Here is a 25,043-nt window from a genome sequence, read left to right on the forward strand (position 1 = left end):
TCTTTTATAAATAAAAGAGTCCTGGGTTCAAGCACTACTTGAACTTAGAACACAAAGGTTTTTTGTCAGCATGTGGATCATCATTATTTTTCAAATGATTTTCCTCCTTTATTTTTCCATAATCCTTGAGGAGAGAAAGCAATAAATGAAAAATGAGATGATTGTTAATGAAATGATCACTTTATATAATTGAAAAATATTATTTCCTGTGTGGGATTAAAGTCTGCTTTCTAAAAAATTTTTTTTTGAATGTTTTATTTATTTTTAAGACAGAGAGAGACAGAGCATGAGTGGGGATGGGGCAGAGAGAGAGGGAGACATAGAATTCTAAGCAGACTCCAGGCTCTGAGCTGTGAGCACAGAGCCCAACACAGGGCTCAAACTCACGAACTGTGAGATCATGATCTGAACCAAAGTTGGATGCTTAACCAACTGAGCCACCCGGGCACCCCTAAAGTCAGCTTTCTAGACTCTTCCCTAACCTATTTCTCATTCAGTTGTTCACTTCTGTACATACCTCTAATAAGCTTGAACCTGGATATAGCAGTACATATTTCCATATTGCCATTGCACCAGTCTTCTTCAGTATTCTAAATAATTATATTATTCATCAATACGTGTGTTCTTCTAAACTTTTAAAGCATTAAGTCACAGATGTGTATCATTTACCTTTATTTGGAAGCTAAAATAACAAAAGTAAATTATGATGTTATCTTCCTTGTCTCTGTGAGTACAGAAATAAATGATTACAAATGCATTTCTTATAATTAAAGTTCCTGTTAAAATAGACGAGATGGGAAGGCTTTGGGAGGCCATTTAAGTTGTCCACCCTATTTTTAAGGCTTAATTTTCTTAATATTGGTTATTTATATTATTTATTTATTAATCCTTTTTAAATTGATCGATTCAGTCATTTAACATAAATAAAACATTTTGAGGGGTGCCTGGGTGGCTCACTCAGTTAAGCATCCGACTTTGGCTCAGGTCATGATCTCATGGTCTGTGGATTTCAGCCCTGCATCAGGCTCTATGCTGACACTTAAGAGAGCCTGCTTTGGATTCTGTGTCTCCCTCTCTGTTTGCCCCTCCCCTGCTTATTCTCTCTCTCTCTCTCTCTCTCTCTCTCTTTCTCTCTCAAAAATAAATAAAAAACACTTAGGGCTGCCTGAGTGGCTCAGTCAGTTAAGTGTTTGACTTCAGCTCAGATCATGATCTCATGGTTTGTGGGTTCAAGCCTCGTTTGTGGCTCTGTGCTTACAGCTCAGCGCTTGGAGCCTACTTCAGATTCTGTGTGTCTCTCTCTGCCCCTCCCCTGCTCATGCTCTCTCTCTGTCTCTCAAAATAAATAAACTTAAGACATTAATTAAAAACATTTTTAAAAATCTAAAAAAAATTGAAAATCTACTCTATGCAAGAATTGTGCTGCATTGAGTTCCATGAAATGTACAAAAAAGCACTATATGGAAGCACTTGCTCTCTGAGAAAAAGAATTTAGAAGTAACTAAGAACATAATAAATATGAATATAGGATCTGAAAACCTAGTGTGTTATGAGATACTGAATTATCTATACAGAATATTACTGTTGTGTTTAGATTTAGAGAAGAAAGAAAGCCATATAGGCAAGAATAGTCCTGAAATGCTTCATGGACTAAGTAGAATTTTACAGTTGGTTGTGAAAGAAAAGCAGTATTTCTATGGACCTAGAAGAGCCCCCTGATCCTCAGAAGTGATGTCAACAGCATAAGCAAAAAGGCAAAAGCAGAAGTGTGACATTCAGGATGGGAGCTACTGCACATATCAGCCTTAAGGGAGCAGAGAGTTTGTGTTGAAATATATTTTTGGGGAGGCATTGAAAGCTTTAAAAGAGAATAATTCTTTAAAAATTCATATTATTTTTTAAAATTTTATTGTTTATTTATTTTTGAGAGAGACAGAGACAGAGACAGAGCACAAATTGGGGCGGGACAGAGAGAGAGGGAGACACAGAATCCGAAGCAGGCTCTAGGCTCCGAGCTGTCAGCACAGAGCTCAACGCAGGGCTCAAACCCACAAACTGTGAGATCATGACCTGAGCCGAAGTTGGTCGCTTAACTGAGCCAACCAGGCACCCCAAAATTCATATTCTTATTTAAAAAATATTTATTGGATGATTACTATTGTCTTCTAATAATACTATGTCTGGGCTATAATACCTACTCTTTAGGAATGATATGAGCTATAGATCTCAAACTGGATCCTTTATGGAGATACTCTAAAGGGCTTTCAATTTCATATAGGCACCAAGCTTGTTTGTAGATTGCATCAATAATAGATCTTACATATCCATATCCATATTTATTATTTTCAAAAGTGCATAGTTTTGCTATGATTAATAAAATGGAAATTTATTGTTGCAGTTTGCTCTTGTATTTTTTTCAAATAATGAGATCCTAAAAGTATAAACTTACCTATTGGAGTTGGGCAGATTCTTTCTTTTTGCTTCATATTTTCATGTGGAGAGACTTCGGATTCATTTAACTGGGCTTTTCTCTATTTCTACTTACTCCTCAAGGGAGTTGATTCATTTGTAAATTTGGGAGCAGAAACCGAATATGTGTCACTAATTCTCTTTGTGATCTTCTTACCTGTTGAGAGGATGTGCAGTTAAGCTTAGTAAATAATCTGCTCAGCTTGGGAAACCTGATGCTAGTCTATTTAATTTTGGAAGATAGTGATAGGAAGACTATATCTTGCATTGCACCTAAACCACATTTTCTAGTATCTGCTCTGTCACTAACCTAGTTGATATTTTAATCCATTGCATGAACCCTTTGTTTTATCCACAGGTTGGCTAACTGTCATCTTTGGGCCAAATTTGACCCAATCCAGGCCAAATCTGGACAAGCTCTTTCAATTACATATTGTGTGTGTTATGTTTTACTGGTACAACAGTAGCACTGGGTAGTTGCAACAGAGATCATATGGCCTGAAAAGCCTAAAATATTTACTCTTTGGCCCTTTACAGAAAAGACTTGTCATCCCAGGACTCTTATCTATAATTTGGTCAGAGGATAAGGAAGTCATGTATTGTACTTCCTAAATTCCTAAATTAATCCTAACATTATCATAGATGGGTTTGTGAACATTTTTACTTTGAGAGCTTGTTTTGCTATTCAAAATGGTAGAAACCCTTCCCTTTTTTAAAAATGGAGTGGAGTCAGGGATGAGAGTCTGGAAGCTATTAAATAACATAGGTATGAGCCAATGAAGTTTGATCTAGCTGGTTAATTACAGAAATAGAAAAGTAATACTGGGCTTAGGAGTTACTATGAAGTGCAGATTTTATAGAAGCTAATGACTGCTTCTTAACAATATCGGTAAGCATGACGGAACAGCATAAAGCAAATGTCTCCAAGAGTTTGAGCCTAGGTGACCGGGTAAAAATCCTGGGAGCAGAATATGGTGTATTTCTGATTCTGTCTGCCTTGCCACTGGTCCTTTAGGCCAATTCGCTAACTTTAGGAATAAAGGCTCCAAGCGTAGTTATAGTACAGTTACCCCTCACAATTATCAGAACTACCAACACTACACATATGTCTGTGCAACATCAACATCAAATCCAGCATTTTGTTCTTATGAACCTGATGATGTCCTTTGTCTTCCCAATACTTAAGTTAATTCTTAGTTATTTTTCTAACAGCTTGACATGGTTTATCTCTTAGTTGTAAAGCCTGTTTATTTACTTATGCTTGAATATTCGATTTTTTAGTTCATTTATTTAGTGTTTATCCATTTTTCTAATAATTTATTTTCTGCGTCTTTCCAAAAAAGAATATGAAGCTTTTGACTCCTCACACCATAAAGAAAGTCTTTTATTTATATAATTTTGGTTTCTTTCTTTTCTTTTTCTTTTCTTCTCTTTTTAAACTGCAAGTAATGCTTTGTGGACAATACACTCCTGTCTTTCAGCTTCAAATTTGCTTCATATGATGCAGTTTTCTCTTTGTCATCTTGTTTTGGTGAAATACATTCTATTTCTTTTGACTTCTTATGTAGATTATCTTGGTCTTCTATTGAGGCTTCGTACTGAGCTGATCCCTATTGAGTTTTGCTGGCATTTGGCGTATTTTCAGTTGCATTTGTTGATTTATTAAGGAGATTATTCTTGTGATTTCACCATCTTCAATTTCACCTGGGATATGCAAATTTCTACATAATAGTACCAGAAATAAAAATTAAAGTTCATTTATATTTGAACCTTCCTCTGGTGGTATTTAGACATAGAATTTTTTTAATGAAAATAGCATGTATATATAGTTTTAAAAAAAGAGCAAGCAAAGCAAGAGAATATGGTCTCATTCCCCAGTATTGATCACTAAGTTTTAAATCATTCCTTCTGAAATATTCCGCACAAACACAATATATATATACATACTTTTTGCACAGATATGAACATATATATTGTTCTTTTCTTTGTTTTAGCTCAAAATATCAGTACCTATACATTTATCTCATTGTTTTGAATGCCTAGTAATAATGGTTACATTTATTGAGCAGCTAGGCACTTAGGCACTATACAAAGCATTTCATAAAATTCATTTCATTTTATTTCAAATTTATTTCATTAATTTTATCATCGCATTCATAATCACCAACACTTTTGTTTTATTTTATTTTATTTTATTTTATTTTATTTTATTTTATTTTATTTTATTTTATTTTATTTTATTTTATTATTTTTTATTTTTTCCAACGACACTGTTAAGTAGATACTATTAGTAATGTAATCTTTGCTAAGACATCTTTGCTGAAACAGACTTGGCCAAGACAACTTTGCTGAAAATGACAGAGCTGGAATTCTATCTTCACACTCTTTAACTATTATTCCAGTGTTGTTCAAGTCTATTTCCCCAACCAATTGCATTAATATGACCAGAGAAACTTGTAAAACGTAGATTTCCAGCTCACTGTCAGAGATTCTGATCTATTAAAAATTTGGAGGAGAGTAAGAACTCTGAACTATTAAAAAATGGCCTAAGTAGATTTCATGTAGTCTAAAATCTGTGGATCTCTGCATTAGACTACATTGCCTCCTGTATGAATGATATTTATTAAACAGTCTCTTAATGATAATCTAAAATAGTTTCCAGTCCTTTAATATTCTAAACAATACTTCAGTACACATCCTTATATGTACATTCTTATTTGTATTTATTGGTTTAATTGTAGGAAAGATTTCTAGAACTAGAATCCCTGGGTCAAAAAGAGCATGTGCATGTAAAATTTTGACACTTTTGGGAATTTTATCAAGAACAGAGATAATCCTCTTTTCCTTGCTTGTCCTTACTTAATCATTTGTTATTTTCCAAGGAGTAAAAATTTTAGAACACTGAAAAGTATTAATTAAAAGTTTTTTTTTCAACCAGTTCTTTTTGTTTATTCTTTTTAACCCTTGTATTAGTTTGTTAGGGCTACCATAACAAAGTACCACAACCTGCATGGCTTAAGCAACAGAAATCCATTTTCTTGTAGTTCTGGAGGCTAGAAGTCCAAGATCAAGATATCAATAGGGTTTGTTCCTTCTTAGTATTATGAGAGAATCTTTCCTGTGCCATTCCCCTTGTTTCTGGTGGTTTGATGGCAGTCTTTGGTGTTCCTTGGTTGTTAGCAGCACAGCTCCAGTCTTCACATGGTGTTCTCCCTGTGTATGTGTCTGTCTCTAAATTTCCCTTCTTGGGGCACCTGGGTGGCTCAGTTGGTTAAGCATCAGGCTATTGATTTCAGCTCAAGTCATGATCTTATGGTTATGGAGATGGCGCCCTGCATTGTGCCCTGCGCTGTTAGCATGAAGCCTGCTTGGGATTTTCTCTCTGCTTCTCCCCCACTCATGCTCTCTGTCTCTCTCAAAGTAAATAAATAAACATAAATTTAATTTCCCTTCTTTAGAGGGACACCAGTCATTGGATGAGGGTCTCACCCTAATGACTTCATCTTAATTTAACTAATTGCATCTGCAACAACTTTATTTCCAAATATGATCACATTCGGAGGTAGTGCAGGTTAAGACATTGACCCATGAATTTTGGGGAGACACAACTTACCCCATAATATACCCAAAGTGACATTCTTAGATAGTATCCACACTGGTTTCTCAGCACTTTTCTGTTGAGAGGCTAAGACTTCCAATACTATGTTGAATAATAGTGTCGAGAGTGGACATCCCTGTCTTGTTCCTGACCTTAGGGGGAAAGCTGTCAGTTTTTCCCCATTGAGGATGATATTAGAGTGGGGTCGTTCATATATGGCTTTTATGCTCCTTCTAGCCCTCCTTTCTTGAGGGTTTTTATCAAGAAAGGATGCTGTATTTTGTCAAATGCTTTCCCTGCATCTATTAAGAGGATCATATGGTTCTTGTCCTTTCTTTTATTGATGTGGTAAATCACATTGATTTGTGGGTATTAATCCAGCCCTGCATCCCAGGTATAAATCCTACTTGGTCGTGGTGAATAATTTTTTTAATGTATTGTTGGATCTGGTTGTCTAATATCTTGTTGAGGATTTTTGCATCCATGTTCATCAGGGAAATTGGTCTGTAGGCCTCCTGTTTAGTGGGGTGTTTGTCTGGTTTTGGAATGAAGATAATGCTGGCTTCATAGAAAGAGTTTGGAAGTTTTCCTTCCATTTCTAATTTTTGGAACAGCTTCAAGAGAATAGGTGTTAACTCTTCCTTAAATGTTTGATAGAATTCTCTTGGAAAGCCATCTGTCCCCGGACTCTTGTTTTTTGGCACATTTTTGATTACTAATTCGATTTCCTTACTGGTTATGGTGTGTTCAAATATTCTATTTCTTCCTGTTTCAGTTTTGGTAGTGTATATATTTCTAGGAATTTGTCCATTTCTTCCAGATTACCTATTTTATTGGCATATAATTGCTCATAATATTCCCTTATTATTGTTTTTATTTCTGTTGTGTTGGTTGTGATCTCTCCCTTTCATGCTTGATTTTATTTATTTGGGTCCTTTCCTTTTTCTTCTTGATCAAACTGTCTAGTGGTTTATCAATTTTGTTAATTCTTTCAAAGAACCAGCTTCTGTTTTCATTGATCTGTTCTATTGTTTTTTTGGTTTCAATAGCATTACTTTCTGCTCCAATCTTTATTATTTCCTGTCTTCTGCTGGTTTTGGGTTTTATTTGCTGTTCTTTTTCCAGCTCATTAAGACATAAGGTTAGGTTGTGTACCTGAGATCTTTCTTCCTTCTTTAAGAAGGCCTGGATTGCTATCTACTTTCCCCTTATGACTGCCTTTGCTGCGTCCCAGAGGTTTTGGGTTGTGGTGTTATCATTTTCATTGACTTCCATATACTTTTTAATTTCCTCTTTAACTGCTTGGTTAGCCCATCCATTCTTTAGTAGGATGTTCTTCAGTCCCCGAGTATTTGTTACCTTTCCAAATGTTTTCTTGTGGTTGATTTCGAGTTTTATAGCGTTATGGTCTGAAAATATGCATGGTGTGATCTCGATCTTTTTGTACTTACTTAGGGCTGATTTGTGTCCCAGTATATGGTCTATTCTGGAGAACGTTCCATGTGCACTGGAGAAAAATGTATATTCTGCTGCTTTAGGATGAAATGTTCTGAATGTATCTGTTAAGTCCATCTGGTCCAGTGTGTCATTCAAAGCTGTTGTTTTCTTGTTGATTTTTTGATTAGATGATCTGTCCATTGCTGTAAGTGGGGTGTTGAAGTCTCCTACTATTATGGTATTACTATATTACTTTATTATATATTACTATATATATAATATACTATATAATATATATATTATACTATATAATATACTATAATATACTGTATAATATATATATAATATACTATATAATATATATTACTATATATATTTGGGTGCTCTCACATTTGGCGCATAAATGTTTACAATTGTTAGGTCTTCTTGGTGGATAGACCCCTTGATTATGATATAATGCCCTTCTGCATCTTTTGATACAGTCTTTATTTTAAAGTCTAGATTGTCTGATATAACTATGGCTACTCTGACTTTCTTTTGTTGACCATTAGCATGATAGATGGTTCTTCATCCCCTTATTTTCAATCTGAAGGTGTCTTTAGGTGTAAAGTGGGTCTCTTGTAAACAGCATATAGATGGATTTTGTTTTCTTATCCATTCTGTTACCATATGTCTTTTGATTGGAGCATTGAGTCCATTGATATTTACAGTGAGTACTGAAAGATAGGAATTTATTGCCATTATGATGCTTGTGGAGTTGGAATTTCTGGTGGTGTTCTCTGGTCCTTTCTAATCCTTTGCTGATTTTGGTGTGTGTGTGTGTGTGTGTGTGTGTGTATATACATATATATATATATATATATATGTATATATGTATATATGTGTGTATATATATATATATAAATATATATATGTGTGTGTGTGTATATATATATGTGTATATATATATATATATATATATATATATATTTACACAACTTTTCTCCCCTCAGAAAGTCCCCCTTAAAATTTCTTGCAGGGCTGGTTTAGTGGTCACAAACTCCTTTAATTTTTGTTTGTCTGGGAAACTTATTATCTGTCCTTCTATTTTGAATGACAGCCTTGCTGGATAAAGAATTCTTGGCTGCATATTTTTCTGAATCAGCACACTGAATATATCCCACCACTCCTTTCTGGTCTGCCACGTTTCTGTGGATAGGTCTGCTGCAAACCTGATCTGTCTTCTCTTGTATGTTAGAGACTTTTTTTCCCTTGCTGCTTTGATGATTCTCTCCTTGCCTGAGTATTTTGTGAATTTGACTATGATATGCCTTGTTGATGGTTGGTTTTTGTTGAATCTAAATGGGGTCCTCTGTGCTTCCTGGATTTTGATGTCTGTGTCTTTCCCCAGGTTAGTTAAGTTTTCCGCTATGATTTGTTCACATAACCCTATTTCTCTCTCTTCCTCTTCTGGGACCCCTATGATTCTAATGTTGTTCCTTTTTAATGAGTCACTGATTCTGAATTCTTAAATTGTGCTCTTTTGCCTTAATCTCCCTCTTTTTTTCTGCTTCGCTGTTCTCTTTGAGTTTGTCCTTTATATCGCTGATTCTCTGTTGTGCCTTGTCCATCCTTGCTGCCACTGCATCCATCCGTGATTGCAGGCCAGTTATAGCATTTTTAATTTCATTCTAGCTATTTTTTACTTCTTTTATCTCTGCAGGAAGGGATTCTAATCTGTTTTTGACTCCAGCTAATATTCTTATTATCGTGATTCTAAATTCTGGTCCAGAATCTTGCTTGTATCTGTGTTGGTTAAATCCCTGGCTGTCGTTTCTTCGTGCTCTTTGTTTTGGGGTGAATTCCTTTTTTTTGTCATTTTGAAGGAAGAAAAGGATTAATGAGATAGAAAAATTGAAATTAAAGAAAATTAAAATAAAAAAATATTAAAATTAAAAACACACACACACGTATTGAATAAATGATGCTAGATCTTAGGTGTGTTTTGGTTTGGGTGTTGAAAGTGGTTTGACAGATTAGAGAAAAAAAGGGCGGGGGGGAAAAAGGAAATCGTTTGAGAATTTGAAAAAATGAATACACTGAAGTAGACTAAAATGAGATGATGGGGGTAAAATAGAATTTGAAAATATATACACAAAAGTAAAGAATATAGTAGAAAAATATTAAAGAAACATATTTTTAATAAAATAAAAATAAATATGAATTTTTTAGTTTTCTGTATTTAAGAAAAAAGAAAAGAAACGAAAAAGAGAAAAAAGATAAAAAAAAGGAATCATGTGAAAATTTGAAAAAGTGAATACATTGTAGTAGACTAAAATAAAATGATGGAAGTAAAATGGAATTGGAAAATATATACACAAAAGTAAAGGAATATAGTAGAAAAAAATTAAAGAAAAATATTTTTAATAAAATTAAAAATAAATATGAATTTTTTAGTTTTCTGTATTTAAGAAAAAAGAAAAGAAACGAAAAAGAGAAAAAAGATAAAAAATAAAAAAGAAATGTGAAAATTTGAAAAAGTGAATACATTGTAGTAGACTAAAATAAAACGATGGAAGTAAAATAGAATTTGAAAAAATTTACATAAAAGCAAAAATATAGTAATGATAATTAAATAAGAATATTTTTAATAGAAATTGAAAATAAAAATGAAGTCTTTCTCTTTCTGAATTCAAGAGAAAGAAAAGAAATGAAAAAGAGAAAAAAAAAGAAAGGAAATTGTTTGAAAATTTGAAAAGGTGAATACACTGAAGTAGACTAAAATAAAATGATGGAAGTAAAGTAGAATTTGAAAAAATTTACACAAAAGGAAAAAATATAGTAATAAAAATTAAAGAAAGTTATTTTTAATAATAATTGAAAATAAAAATGAATTTTTTTCTATATTCAAGAAAAAGAAAAGAATTGTAAAAGAGAAAAATAAAAAAAAAAAGAAAGAAAATTGAATAGATGAACCTGCTAACAGATTGCAGTAGAACTGAAATTGCTTCGTTTTCCCCAGAAGTCAGTCTATGTTGCTCTTTATAGTCCATAAATTAAGTCAGCGGTGAGACTTGTGTTCTTGAAGAGTGAAGTTGGTCCAGTTGGGTGGGGTAACAGCTCTGCTCTCCACTAGATGGTGTTGCTAGCCTACTGGGGTGGATTGTTATGGAGCTCATAGGTGCGTATGCACATGTGCGGGAGTGGTGAAAATGGCGCCACCCATCTACCCAGTCTGTTCTCCCTGATCAGCAATCACGCACCCGTCCTCTGTCTTCAGCTGTGGCCCACTCCCCGCTTTTTCACTCTCTGTGACCAGGCCCCAGGTAGTACCTCTCTCCTGAGTTTTGTCTCAGATGCGGCTGTTTTCCCCAGCCCCTTATGTCCGAAGGACTGTGGCTTTGACCCGCTCCACCCCTCTGTGGGAGGATCTCACCGAGCAATGGCCGAATGAAAAATGGCCGAATATTGGCTGCACCCAGGAATGCCCACTGGACCCTGTTGTTGCCGGTGCCCCGAGACTGCGGCCAGGTGCCAGCCCGTCCCAGAAAATGTTTGTAAGACAGTGTAGCAGCAGCGTTTCAGGGATTATGGAAAATCACAACACACATTGGCGCCAGGCTTCACCCTTAATGACCTTGCCCCAGCACCAGCGAATGTGGCCCCCTTCTGGGGTCGGCTGGGACTGGGTGGCTTCAACAGTCTCTGCCAGGTGTCCTTCCAGCAGTGGAACCGCTTTTCCCCATGTGACCTGAGAACCTCCCAGACCCCACTCTGTTCCTGGGGATTCCCCTTTCCCACCAGAGCACTGCCAGTTATTGAGCTGCAGACTTGCAGCCTTTGCGCTCCCCTTGTTTACAGTCTTAATGGAATTTAAACCCTCTCCTTTCTCCTTTCTCCCTTTTTAGTTTAGTCCCTGTGGCTGTTTCCAATTTTCCATTTTCTCTCCAGCTGCTTTTGGGGAGGGGTGCTTTTCCCATATCCCCCCACCTCCAGTCTCTGTCCTCTCTCCACTTGCAAAATCACCTCCCTTCCTGCACCTTCTCGCTCCCCAAGTTCACCTCTCTGCGCCATGTACCTGCTCAATTCTGCGGTTCAGGTTGTGCAGATTGTTGTGTTAATCCTCCAATCAGTTTTCTAGGTGTATAGGATGGTTTAGTGTTGGTCTGGCTGTATTTCAAGGACGTGAGACACACAAACAACTTCCATACAGTTCTGCCACCTTGGCTCCTCTCCTCAGCACCTTCAACTTTGAAGTGACTGATCAAGAGAGTCTTAACTAAGAATAGATATACATGGACATTAACTGATAACACTTTCCAAAGGGGAACATTATCCTGACATCCTGACAACCATTTACAACTCAAATGATTGCTTCTGATTACAACTTTTTTCATTCATGAGAGAGGCTTCATAGGAGACAGGGTTCCCTCTACATACCCCCCTACACACACACACACACACACACTTCATTATTTGATAGATAAAAAGTAGCAAATGTACATAATTTTTTAGAAAGTATAAGTGATAGTTATGCAATTCATATAAATAGTGCCTTATAATATCGTGCTTTAGGAATAACAATGGCAGTTTATCAATCCCATCTGTTTCCAGGCAAAGGAAGGAAAATTTCAACATGGCAAAAGTCCAAAAGCTGATGCAATCTAAAGATTTGCTTTCTAAAGGTCTCCTGTAACAATTGACAAATTAGCTGGAAAGAGGTTTTAAGCCAATACAAACTTCAACTAACAGTACCCATTTTTCCAAACCCTCATTAACACTGTGTATTATCTATAGCAATTTGATCAAGAATGGTATACCCTGTGTTACTTTAATTTATATATATTTAATTATAAATTAGATCAAGCTCTTTTCATATAAGAAATTTCTAGCTGTTTCTCAACTACTCTTATCCTTTGTCCGCTTTTCCCTAGGTTGATGATCTCTTTCATCTCGATTTGTAACTCTCTTTATATAATAAAGATATTAGCTCTTTATCATATGTGTCAAAGAATTTTCCAAATCTATCATTTTTGTATCTTAATTGTTTTTATATTTTAGTGGCTTAATAGAAAGTTATTATTGCATGTACTCAAATTCATCAATGTTGTTCTCTACAGCTCTGATTGTATGTCTGGTTATAGCTCCTGTTCAAAGTTCATTCCTATTGTAAGCTTATTATTATAAGGGTATTTACTTATTATTTAAATACTTATCTGGAGTTTATTTTGTTATAAGAAATGAAATATTAATCCAGCTTTATTATTTCTTTTCTAATGACTTGTCAGTTATCTCACTGGCAATTATTAAATAACCCGTTTTTTTCTTGCTGATTTGAAATAACACCTTTGTAACATAATGAAATAAATTTTCACAAGTGTTGGAGCTTTGTTTTTTAAAATTCTCTCCTTTCTTGCCTTTCAATTATTGTACCAGAACCATTTATAATTTATTTAAATATCTGCTAAAGGCTTATCTCCACCCCCTCCATTACTTTTCCCTTTTCAAATTGATACCTGGCTATTGTCACACATTTATTTTTCCAGATTTACTGTAGGATTACTTGTCAAGATCCAAGATGCAGTAGGAGGAAAACTCTATTGCAATATTACTGCATCACATTTAAGATGAAGTGAAAGTGAAAGAATCACTTGTTAAAATATTGAATCATATCATAATATAACAAGGAGTATTTTTCCATTGGATTTTAGTTTTAATGTATCTCTCTCAATCCTTGTTGCCTCCTTTGAGATGCCTTCTGCTAGGTTATTCTATCAGTTTTCCATTGCTGCAGAAACAAATTACCATAAACTTAGTGGCTTAAAAAAGCACACAAATTTATTATTTTACATTTCTGGTAGTCCAAGATGGTGCCCACTGGGCTAAATTCAAGGTGTTGGTAAGACTGCATTTCTTTCTAGAGACTCTAAGGGAGAATCTATTTTCTTGCTTTTTCTAGTTTCTGTAAGCTCGCCCATTCCTTGACTCATGGCTGCCTTCTACCTTCAAAGCCAGTAATGGCTAGGCAAGTCTAACACATTGCATCACTCTGACACTGACTCTTTTCTCTTTACAATGACTATAATAATCCAGGATGATCTCTCCATCTGAAGTTTCTTAACTTAATCACATCTGCAAAGTCCCTTTTGCCATGTAACATAATATATTCACAGGTTCCAGGGATTAGGATGTGGCTATCTTTGAGAGGCCATTATAGTGCCTACCACAATTATCAATGCTCCTTTTCCTAGGGCTGTCCTGCTGTCACTCATTCTTCCCTCCTACCCAAAGATTCTCATTATTATTTTCTTATTATTCCATATTTATATTGTAGTCTTCCATATTTGAATGTCATTGTAAGTCTCTAAGGGATAATTTTCTTGATAATTGTGAGACATGTCAGAACAGTTAAGACCAACTTCCAAAAGCTTTTGCCTACTTTGAGTCATTTGGGATTGTGAGTCATCTCTAACTTTGAAAGAGCCATAAACCCACACTCCCTTGTGTTAGTATTACTGCTCTCATTATTAGAAAAAGGATTCAGAAAGCAGTAAAAGTATGCAGGTAGCTTATCATAATACTAAGCCAACACTTTTATTCTCATCGTCTTATTTACCTAACATCTTAAAACTCATCTAAGTCAAATCACCATTTTCTATTCTCAAGAGATGTCTTGTGTTGATCAGTGTAGGCTTGAAGACTTCCAGTAGCAGAGCTCAGTAGCCAGTTTCATACTGGGAAGCATTAATTGTTAGAAAGCCCATCCTGAGCTGAAATCTGTCTCTTTGTTACCATCTGTCCATCTATAGTCTTTCTACCCTCTCAGTGATAGAGAACAATTCTAATCACTCTTCTTTTCAAATACTTGTGATAAATGTTTTCCTGTACCTTTTCATCTTCAATCTTTTTTTATATGACATGGGTTTGATACTCAAACTTTTCTTACCCACGTCTAGAGAAAACAGTCCATTTGGTCTTTGCATGTTTTCTAATGTAGGCCCCAGTACCAAATTGAGGGCACCAGGTGTGGTCACACTGAAGTGTTGGTTAAGCTGTTTCCATTTCCTCCATGTGGTTAAGAATAGAATCACATTCACAGAGATGCTGTGTCAAAGTAATATAGAAAAGCACCTAAGGTAGCCTTATTTCTTTTCTCTTTTTTCTTTTCTTTTCTTTTCCCTTCCTTTCCCTTCTCTTTTTTCTTTTCTTTTCTTTTCTTTTCTTTTCTTTTCTTTTCTTTTCTTTTCTTTTCTGTTCTTTTCTTTTCTTTTCCTTTAGAGAGAGAGAGAGTGAGCAGGGGAGAGGGACAGAAGGAGAGAGAGAGACAGAGATGGAGAGGGAGAATCTCTCCACGCTCAGTGCAGAGCCTGATGCTGGGCTCAATTCCATGATGCTAGGATCATGACCTGAGCCAAAAATCAAGAAATTAAGAGTCAGATGCTCAACTGAATGAGCCACCCAGGCACCCTGGGTAGACTTATTTCTGATGAAAAGTCACATGATTGGTGTATTTGAGAAACAATTGTGCCTATATCTGGGTCCCAAGTTGTTGCTAAGGTTCTTCATAAGTCATAAAGTCAAGTATCCCTTAATCCTTTTGATGAATAAAATCTGCACCACCTAATAAGGATGGTCAACATGATGCAGTTAGCCTGTCTTTTATGAAATTACTGAACAGGATAATTCCCAATTCTAATTAGCACAGATGAAGGAAGGGCTGTCACAATTGCTATCTAAATATCAAACTTGTATTGAATCAGTCAATGTCACATTATCTCTTGAGTATATTATATTGTCATTCATACTGTCGCTGTACCTCCTAATTACTTTTTTCATGGTATTGCTTATCTATATACCCTCAAGCTAAATTTTTATAACTAATATATGTGCTAAACCAAAAGACTTTGTATTTAATCACTAATAAATTTGACTTGTTAGATTTAGCTTACCACTGGAATTTTGAAACTTTTGGGAGCACAGTGTAAGCAACACATGAAAGCATATTATTTAGGCATTTTATTACTCCTGTTTATTTTGGGGGGGAGCATATGTTCTATTAATTTATTCAATGCTTATAGTATGCATCTTTTTGAAGAAGTATTGTTGGGTCCACACATTGCACAATCAACTATAGCAGGTACACTGAAGCTGACTAAGTAGACTAAACATGGAAGCCAGACATTCCCTCGGGAGCTGTCAAGTCAGACATTCAGGGCTTTAGGGACCTGTTCAGGATTCAGGGACAGAGCATTTTTAGTCCCTCAAGAGACAGCTGGCAAACGCCAAGATAGAGAACACAATCCTAGGTATGCTACTCTTATTTAAAAAAAACAAAAACAAGAAACAAGCACAGAAACAAGTCTGGGATCCTGCAACCAGGCATTAGAATATAATTAGAGGCTAAATATCAAGAAAAAAAACAAAAACTGCTAACCAATTGGAGCCCAATTATGCTAAATTAACTACAATGGAGCCTTGAAGGTGAGTCACAAATAGTAGGGCCAATTTTTTTTTAATTCATCTAGTCCATTACCAGGATTTATCATCAAAAGTATGTTGATAATTAGCTTGTATATCAAAGTCCGGGCTTCCCACTGTAAGGAAAAAGGCTTGCAAAGGTTAGGAAGTTGGCAAGGCTATATACTACATAATAATATATGGAGGTTTTTTCTTTCCCTTAGTTCTGACAATAAAGATCTTGTCATAGTCCTTTTTTTTAATCTGTGATACAATAATATGAAGACTAAAATAGCTGTCACAAGACTTCAGTTGGAGCCCTCAAACTTCCATTAACCAGATGCTGAATATTGAAGAAGTCACTGAGGAATTCCAAGCCTTATTTTTTGGGTGGAGATACTAATAACATTGGTAGGCTGGTTGTGAGGGCTAATAAGAATCATCTGGGCAAATGAAGTACTATTCACTTTGCAGACTATAAAACAAGTGTAAATTGCTATTCTTACAGTGATTTGCATCTATGATAGTTTCTGAATGACATTGTTTCAGATTTCATTAATTCAACATATATTTATTAAGTACATACTATATGAAAATCCTGGTCATAGTCCTTGCCTCTATGGTTTTTTTTTTTTTTTTTTAATTTTTTTTTCAACGTTTTTTATTTATTTTTGGGACAGAGAGAGACAGAGCATGAACGGGGGAGGGGCAGAGAGAGAGGGAGACACAGAATCGGAAACAGGCTCCAGGCTCCAAGCCATCAGCCCAGAGCCTGACGCGGGGCTCGAACTCACGGACCGCGAGATCGTGACCTGGCTGAAGTCGGACGCTTAACCGACTGCGCCACCCAGGCGCCCCGCCTCTATGGTTTTTTAATTCCAGTGGAGGATGTTGGCCTTAAAATACTAACGAAAATATTAATTATTTTATATATTCATTTTTAGTATGTATTGACAGAGTCCTAACATGAATATGGTACTTTGCTAGGTGATAGACAAGCACGTCTTTAGAAATTAACCTCACTTATCTTATATATTAATGGGATTATGTTTAACCTCTGGTTTATTCTCCCAGATCTAGTTATTTCATTTAGCATGCTATCTGGATCATTAATGCATCTAATGAAATCATTTAGTATAGAAACTCTGAGATATCATGAAAAGCCATGTTAAGTATTTAAAAAGAATCAACATGTATTATGACTAGAGCATTTTATGTTCTAAAAGTTATGATGAAAGTAAATGAGTTGATTTTGACATAATTTACTAGCATAACCTTATGCTAGTGTTTGAAAGTGAATTAATTGGAAGAGGAACAGAGAAGGCAAGGAGACTAGTTAAGAAGTTGTTATAGTAGTTCAAGTGAGATACAGTGGTGACCTGGACTTAGGGTGGTAGCAAGAATGGAGAGAAATGAAAGTGTTTGAGGTATAATTCAATGATGAAGTAAGGGACTTGGGGATTGACTGGGTATAGCATTGAGGAAGAATGAGGATGGAAGAACAGCCCCCAAATTGTTAGAGTGGCTGGTGTATGGCAGTACAATTTACTGACAGGAAACAAAGGAGAGGGAATGATTTGAGGAGAAGTTGACAAAATGTTTAAAGATTGTTTTTTAAAAATAAACATGAGGATAATCGTGAATGTTTTGACAGAGATGAACATGAGGAGAGACTTATCCTACCAGATAGTAAGATTAATTTTAAGGTTTCAGCAATCAAAACAGTGTGATTTTGGTACTAGAATAGATTGACATATGGAACCAATTAGAAAGTCCAGAAACAGATTCAATTAAATGTAAGCATATGGTATATACCTATTGTTACAGGAATTCTATTTCAAAAGAAATAGTTGAATATTTAAACAAAGGTATATGCATAAGAATGTTCCCTTAAAATCAAAACATCGAAATTTCAATATGATAAGATTCACTAAAATAAATCATGACCATGTGTATACTGAGACTTAACCTTAAATTTATCATGTAGACACATATTTGTCATTGAAACTTGTTCAGAATGCATTATTAGAAGTAAATACATATCAGAATACAAAGCATTACATATAATACATATACATATTTATAGATAATATCTTGATATAAGGATATCTTGATATCAATCTCTAGCACTTAGCATAGTCCTAAGTATATATGATAGATTCCCAGTTAATATCTGTTGACCAATAATGCCTTGTATATGAAATTAAGGTCTTGTGAAAAATCCCTTCAACCTTCATCCCACTTTGGGTGGGAAAATGCAGTGTCCTCCTCAAGATTTCTGTAGAACCTACAGGATATCCTGTCTTGGTTCTCCTGATCACCTCTTGCTGTAAACTCCTGTATGTGTAGAACTCTTGATTTCATTAATTTTTCTCACCGTGTGTCTGTTCTTGACTCTCTGCCCAATGCCTACATACCTTGGTTAGTTATACAAAAAGACTCATTCAGAATGTTAATAGCAAATTGTGCTTAATAATAAAACACCTAGGAAATGTTTAAAAGTCCACTGTCAGGAGAATCTGTAAAGTATTATTGTATACCTATACAGTGAATTCTGTTACCACTTTGAAAACAAATGAAACTCAGAAACTTTATATTGATTGAAAAAGTCATAGAAGAGCAAGAATATTTTATACTATTCTTATGAAAGTCAAAAACATGTAGTACAAAACAATTTATTCTTTATCAATGCTGCTTACATATATAGTTAAATTTCAACAACAACTCAAGGAACACAAAGTTCAGAACAAATATTAGCCATGGTTGGGGAGGGAGGAGGAGAAATTGGAAAGGGGAGCACAGGTGGGAAGCCTGGGTTTCATGGTAATGTTCTAAACTGAGTAGTGGACACACATAGATTCATCTCATTATTTTATTATATCACATATCTACCCCTCTGTTGAGGGATACTAGTCAGATATTTTGTTGAGTGTGCCTTCTTTAATGAGAAATGATGGCACTTTCTTAGTAAGCAGAAGAGGGTGTATTTCATTGTTGTTTAAAATATTTTTTTCTTTCCTTTGCACACACTCACATGTCCACACACACATTTACAGAGGGAAGCAGTCTGGGAGGATATACAGCAAAATGTTACTATTAGTTTCCTGAGCATGCTGTGTTTTCATGTGATTTTTTTTTTCTTTCTTTATATTTTCTAATATTTCTCTAATAAATAATATACTTCATTTTTAAGGAGAAAGCAAAGTAACGCATTCTGTGTGGTTAAATTACAGAGCATTTTTCAAGGCCATTAAATATTCATAATTCTTTATAAACAGAGTAAAATTCCAATCTAACTAAATCCATGAAGAATGGGTTGTTCTGATTAATTTGATTTTAAGATGAACTAGGGTTTAAGCTAGGGACTTTTTTCATGACTCTTTGTAATCTTATTATCATTAACTCAGTTTTTACTTTTGACATGTAAAACAGTAAGCAATACCAGTAAAGGATAATAATAACCAAACTGAAGAGCAAAGTAATTTATATCTGAACAAGGCATAATCATTTCCCTAATTGATAGTTAGAATTTTTTAAAAAGGACATTAGAGAGTGTTCATTTGATCAGTAAATATTTATTGCCCCTATATGGCAGGACTTGTATTAGAATCTGGGGATAGAGTGGTGAACAAAACAAATTCCAGCCTTCATGGAGTTTATAGTCATCTGATATATTCACTTTACAATGTGTTTTATAGATAATTTTATCAATATATAGTTCTACTTAAAGATTTCCAGTAATTAGGAGTTTCTTTTGTTGCTTTCTAGTGTATTTTCAGCTATTGTTACATTAGTGCATTTTTGTTTAAAAGAAAAAAAAAGAGGTTAGAGAGGGAGAGAGCCAAAGCATAAGAGACTCAAAAAACTGAGAACAAACTGAGGGTTGATGGGGGGTGGGAGGGAGGGGAGGGTGGGTGATAGGTATTGAGGAGGGCCCTTTTGGTGCACTGGGTGTTATATGGAAACCAACTTGACAATAAATTTCATATTAAAAATAATAATAAAAAATAAAAGATAAGCAATATTATTAATTCATAGAGCTTTTTTGTTTGTTTGTTTTGACTCGGATTTGCCCTTTTTGACTTATAAATGTTGGTCTTTGTTCTGCCTTTAAGAACTCTGGAATAATCTACCATAGCAACTTCTCCCCATCCCCTGCTTTGTGGGAGAGCTCTTTAGGGATAGCCTTTCAAATGTGTTGAGAAAACTATGATGCTGCTGTAAGGCTTCTCCAGGATAGAACATGGCAGTTCCTTTCATCATTTCATCTGTGACATGATTTTCAAATCATATACCATCTTGATTGCTTTCCCCTGGATACTTTCTACTTTGTCACCCTTTGTTGTTAAAAATAAATTACTCACAATTTCCTGCTTTCAATAGAGTAGAGTGAACATAATTGATTCTTTGATGTGTGAGGGTCTGGTATGGTCTGAAAGCAATTACACTGACCTTGAATACTTATTCTACAGTACTGTAAATACCATTATAGAAAAAATAGGAGCTTATACTAAATCTTTACTGACCTTGGGTCATATCTTGGGAGATTTTTTTGAAAATGAGTTTATTTTTTTTCTTGTCTTTTTCTTTTGATAGTGAACTATGCTTTGTAAAAATAACAAACATCAAAAACAAAACATAATTAATAGTGAAATTCATTATGCAAGTATCTGTTTTTCTTCTCTAGTATACTGTGAACTTTCTGAGGGCAAGGATTGTACCTTATTAGGTTTTAAAAATCTCTAGCACTTAGTATAGTCCTAAGTAGATATGATAGATGCCAAATAATAGCTGTTGACCAATGAATGCCTTGTATATGAAATTAAGATCTTGTGAAATGAAATTAATTCCTATTTTTAGAATGCTTAAAAGAATCAGTAGTATAGAATTGGACCTTCATTTTATCCTAACCTGAAATGACAAAAAAAATAAAATAAAATAAAATAAAATCCCTATTAGCAATGGCTCAAACAACAAGGACTTTTTTATTTAAGAAGTCTGTAGTAACTAACCAGTCCTGGGGCTCTTTCAGTCCTGGGGCTCTTTCAGTAGCTCCGTGATATCATCAAGGTCCTAGGCATGTTTCATCCTTCTCTTGCCATTCTTAGCCTATTACCTTTTTGATCTTAAGGTTATTACCTTATGGTCACAACATGCCTGTCCTGTGTGCAGACATCAAAATTGCATCCAGAGAGAGGAAACTGAGGGTGGCTAAGGCTCTGAAAGAGCCCCATTGCATGTTTCTTTCTCTGGGGAAAAATATTTTTCCAGAAGTCTCCCTTTTTTCTAACTGGCCAAAATTGAGTCACATGGCTGGCTATCCCTAGGAAGCTGGCAAGGGAGTAGAGTCTTGGGAATAACTGTTGATTAAACGACAGATTATGCCACAACTAGAAAATAGCCATATACTACAAAAAGAGATCATGACAAAGGATCATGAACTTTAGTATGTCAGTGATAAATTCAGGGGAACCGAACTGTCAGGAACCTTTGAAAAAGATCACTGATAATATTGGGGTTACATGATGATATAACTTATTCAAACAGATGAATCAGCATCTCTTAATCAGTTTTGGAAGAACTGATGAATCTGATTATCTTTTCTAGTTTTTATAAATCAAACAAGCTGTGTCTTTATCACAAAGCTATTTTTATTTTTTCTCCTTCCTTTCAGGAGTCCTATCCAAAGAAGAGGAATTACACTATGGAAATTGTACCATCTGCTTCTCTCGATACATTTCCTTCAGAAAATGAGAACTTTCTATGTGATCTCACGGACATAGCAGTTACAAAGAAACCTTGCTCCTTAGAAATTGCAAGGGCCCCTTCTCCAAGAACTGGTAATATTTCCTTTTCTAATATTAATTTTTTTGTAGAACGGGTAATATTTCTTACATTGGACCAATTCAGTTTGCATGCTTGTGTGTGTGAAGAGGCATCATTAATATTTTGATTTTCCACAATATTTTAAACATGAAAGTGCCCCAGTATAGTCACACTAATCATTTTTTGCATTTTGAATGAGTCCCAGAAGTCAGAGTTTTCGATACAGTGTCTCTTAACTTCCTGACAAGAGTGGTACTGCCTTGGTGAAGGCACTTTGAAACCTTGCAAAAGTGAAAAACCTTTTAGGTCAGATGCAAAACTTGGGGTTCTTTAAGAAAAAAAAAACCTTGAGGTCCTTTAGAACTTCATAGCAGATTTGGTAGCAAGTCTTTTAATATACTTTTCTGCATTCTGTTTTCTGTTTATTAAAATATACTCAGGTACTTTATATATTTTATATCTTTCATGCTATTTTCAGATCCATTATTTTATTTATTTTCATTATCGATTAGTGTACAAGTTAAGTAAATATTATGCCCATTTTACTGATAAGGAAATTGGAGCTAAGTGTCTTATTTAAGATCAATACATAAGGGGGCCTTTCTTGAACATGAGTATTTGACTATCATTATACCTCTGTTACTTCACCACCGCCTCTAAGAAAGAATGCAAGATAGTAACATGAACTCTAATGATGGAGGAATGTTTCAAGTGGGTGGTCAATATATTCAATGCTGCAAAGAAGTTGTAAGAGAAACTTAATAGAGGGATTTTTGGTTTGACAATCCAATTGCTGCTTAATTTTGAAAAGTAAGTTTTATAAGTGATGAAATAAAATTTTCAGATTTCTGGAAGTTAACAGTGAGACACTGGAAAATGGGAGAGTACAGATTACCCTTTCAAGAAGATTAGAAGAAGAGATAGGATAGTAACATGAGAAAAAAAGAGGTGCAAGGGAGAAATATCTAGTTTTATTTTAGAATAAGTAAGCCTTGGTCAAGTTCAGAGGTTAAAGCAATTTGCTGGTGGAGAGATTAAAGATAAAAACTAAGAAGAAAGAACACAATGGGTAGAGAAGACCCAGACATTACTTCCCCCAGAGAGAAGATAGAGCATTGTTATGAATATAGAGAAATTCTGAACTGTGTATTTCCAAATGGATTACATTTCTGGATTCAGATAAAAAGTCATTGGCTGAAAAGAAGAGGTAGGTCTTGAGAAGGATTAAAGTAAAATTCAGAAATGCCATTTTAGATAATAACTGAGAAATTTTATAGAAGTGGACAAATGAGAAAGCATTGAGACAAAGGGTGTTGTATGAGTCATAAGCATGCAGAAGGAGGATTTTTAGGATGAGGTAAGAGCATAATAATGAAAATAGTTCAAATTTATTCAGCATTTACTAAGTGCCAGATACTGTTCTAAGTACTTTATATGCCTTATTGCATGTAATTGTTACAATGCTATCAGGTAATAATATCATTATTACCATTTTACAAATGAAGAAACTGTAACACTGAAATATTAGGTAACTTCCCAGAGTTCTTTATTAATAAGGGATAAGTCTTGGACTTGCATTTGGTTGTCCAACCTGTGCTTTTAAATACTATGTTATACTTTATATTGGGGGATGAAGTATAGTTGAAATCGTGAACCACATGCTGAAATTCTCAAGAAATGTGGAGGTATGACTGGAAGTTCACACATGGTAGCAACAAAATCAGAAAAAGAATGTTATAATAGGATAGCATGATCTTCAGAAAAGCAGCAGATATTTGATAAAAGTGGAAGAGTGAGTTATCAGAAGTAGTCACAAAAAGTGAAGTCAGTGCTGATCCCAAACTATGGCAGTTGACAAGAATGAAAACTGTTCCAGGGGCTCCTGGGTAACTCGGTTGGTTAAGCGACCAACTTTGGCTCAGGTCATGATCTCGTGGTTCGTGAGTTCAAGCCCCACTTTGGGCTCTGTGCTGACAGCTCAAAGCCTGGAGCCTGCTTCAGATTCTGTGACTCCCTCTCTCTCTACCCCTCCCCTGATCCTGCTCTGTCTCTCTTTCTCAAAAATAAATAAATGTTAAAAAAAAATTAAAAAAAAAAAGAATGAAAACTCTTCCATAGGAGAGGTAACCAGGAAATACTGGGAGGTCAGGGCAAAGCTCAGTAAATATAGAAAAATAGAAGGCATACATGTATAAAATGTAAAAGAGCTTTAATTAGGGCACAGAAAATATGGATGTGTTGTGGGTGGTGGAGGCAGGAATGAAAGAGTCAAAGACAGGGATTTATTCATTAAACAATCAAAAACTAATTGAGTTCCTTCATGTGCCAAGCAGTGTTCTATATGCTGAGGATACAGGGATGAAAAAGACATTGACCCAGGTAACAAGGCTGATTAGGCTTCTCCTGCTAAAAACAATTAAATATGCTAGCTAAAAATACAGAAAAGAAAAACTTAAAAGCACAAAAAAGGTAACAGGAAAATTATAAAAATTGAATAACGTATAAATTAGGAAACTTTTTGGGGTTAGTAGGTTAGTAAGATATAATCAGACCAAAACATTCGTGAAAGTGGGAAACCAGTGGATTACTAAAGCTATTTTGTACTGAGGAAATTTTCTGAACCTGCTGTTGATTTCTGGTGCTTAATGCCTCATAAACCTCAAGGTTTATGTAGAGAAAAAAATCTCTGTGCCTGTCCAGCGTGGAGACCCTAATAGGAAAATCTTCCTCCATAGAGCTGGGATTCCAGGGGCTATACCTCACAGTAATCAGAAATAAACTTGTCCCATAATCCCCACCCCAAAGAAAGATGATTTGTTGAGAAGAACAAAGAGGGAAATTCCTGAGGTGTTATTACCAACAAACTGGTCCTCACACAAATATGTACCACAAATTTCTATCACCTAAATGGTCCAAAAACTGTCAACCCATGAATTTAATTTAAAGTAATACCCTCATTGAGCTCCTACCCCACATTGGGTGAGCCCTGCTCCTCTGCCTCTCCCTCTCCCTCTCCCTCTCCCTCTCCCTCTCCCTCTCCCTCTCTCTCTCCCCCTTTCTCTCTCCCACTACCCCTCCTGGGATTCTCTCTCTGCCTCTAAAGAGGAATATTCTCTTTTTATAGGCCCCAAATACTTTTCTGATTAATATTAGCAGTGTACAATAATTAGTCTAAGGAAAGAAACCTTGAAACCAGAATCACAAAAACAAGAAATAAGAGATCCACATGTGAAAAGACTTCAAATATTGGAATTATCAGGTGCAGGCTGAAAAATGA

General features: G+C 35.2%; 1 protein-coding gene across 13 annotated transcripts in view; it reads left to right on the forward strand.

Annotated features, from left to right (window-relative positions):
• Positions 1-25,043, forward strand: part of ANKS1B (ankyrin repeat and sterile alpha motif domain containing 1B) — a 1,105,230-nt gene that overhangs the window by 392,463 nt on the left and 687,724 nt on the right. For all 13 annotated transcript variants that reach the window (XM_086712566.1, XM_025926383.2, XM_086712564.1 and 10 more), the window contains exon 10: positions 21,615-21,780. In XM_086712566.1, the coding sequence (XP_086568692.1) occupies positions 21,615-21,780 (166 nt within the window). The remainder of the gene's footprint in view (positions 1-21,614; positions 21,781-25,043) is intronic.

This window comes from Puma concolor, chromosome B4, assembly GCF_028749965.1.
Source record: "Puma concolor isolate L17-30 chromosome B4, mPumCon1.1.hap2, whole genome shotgun sequence".
Classification (NCBI taxonomy): Eukaryota; Metazoa; Chordata; class Mammalia; order Carnivora; family Felidae; genus Puma; species Puma concolor.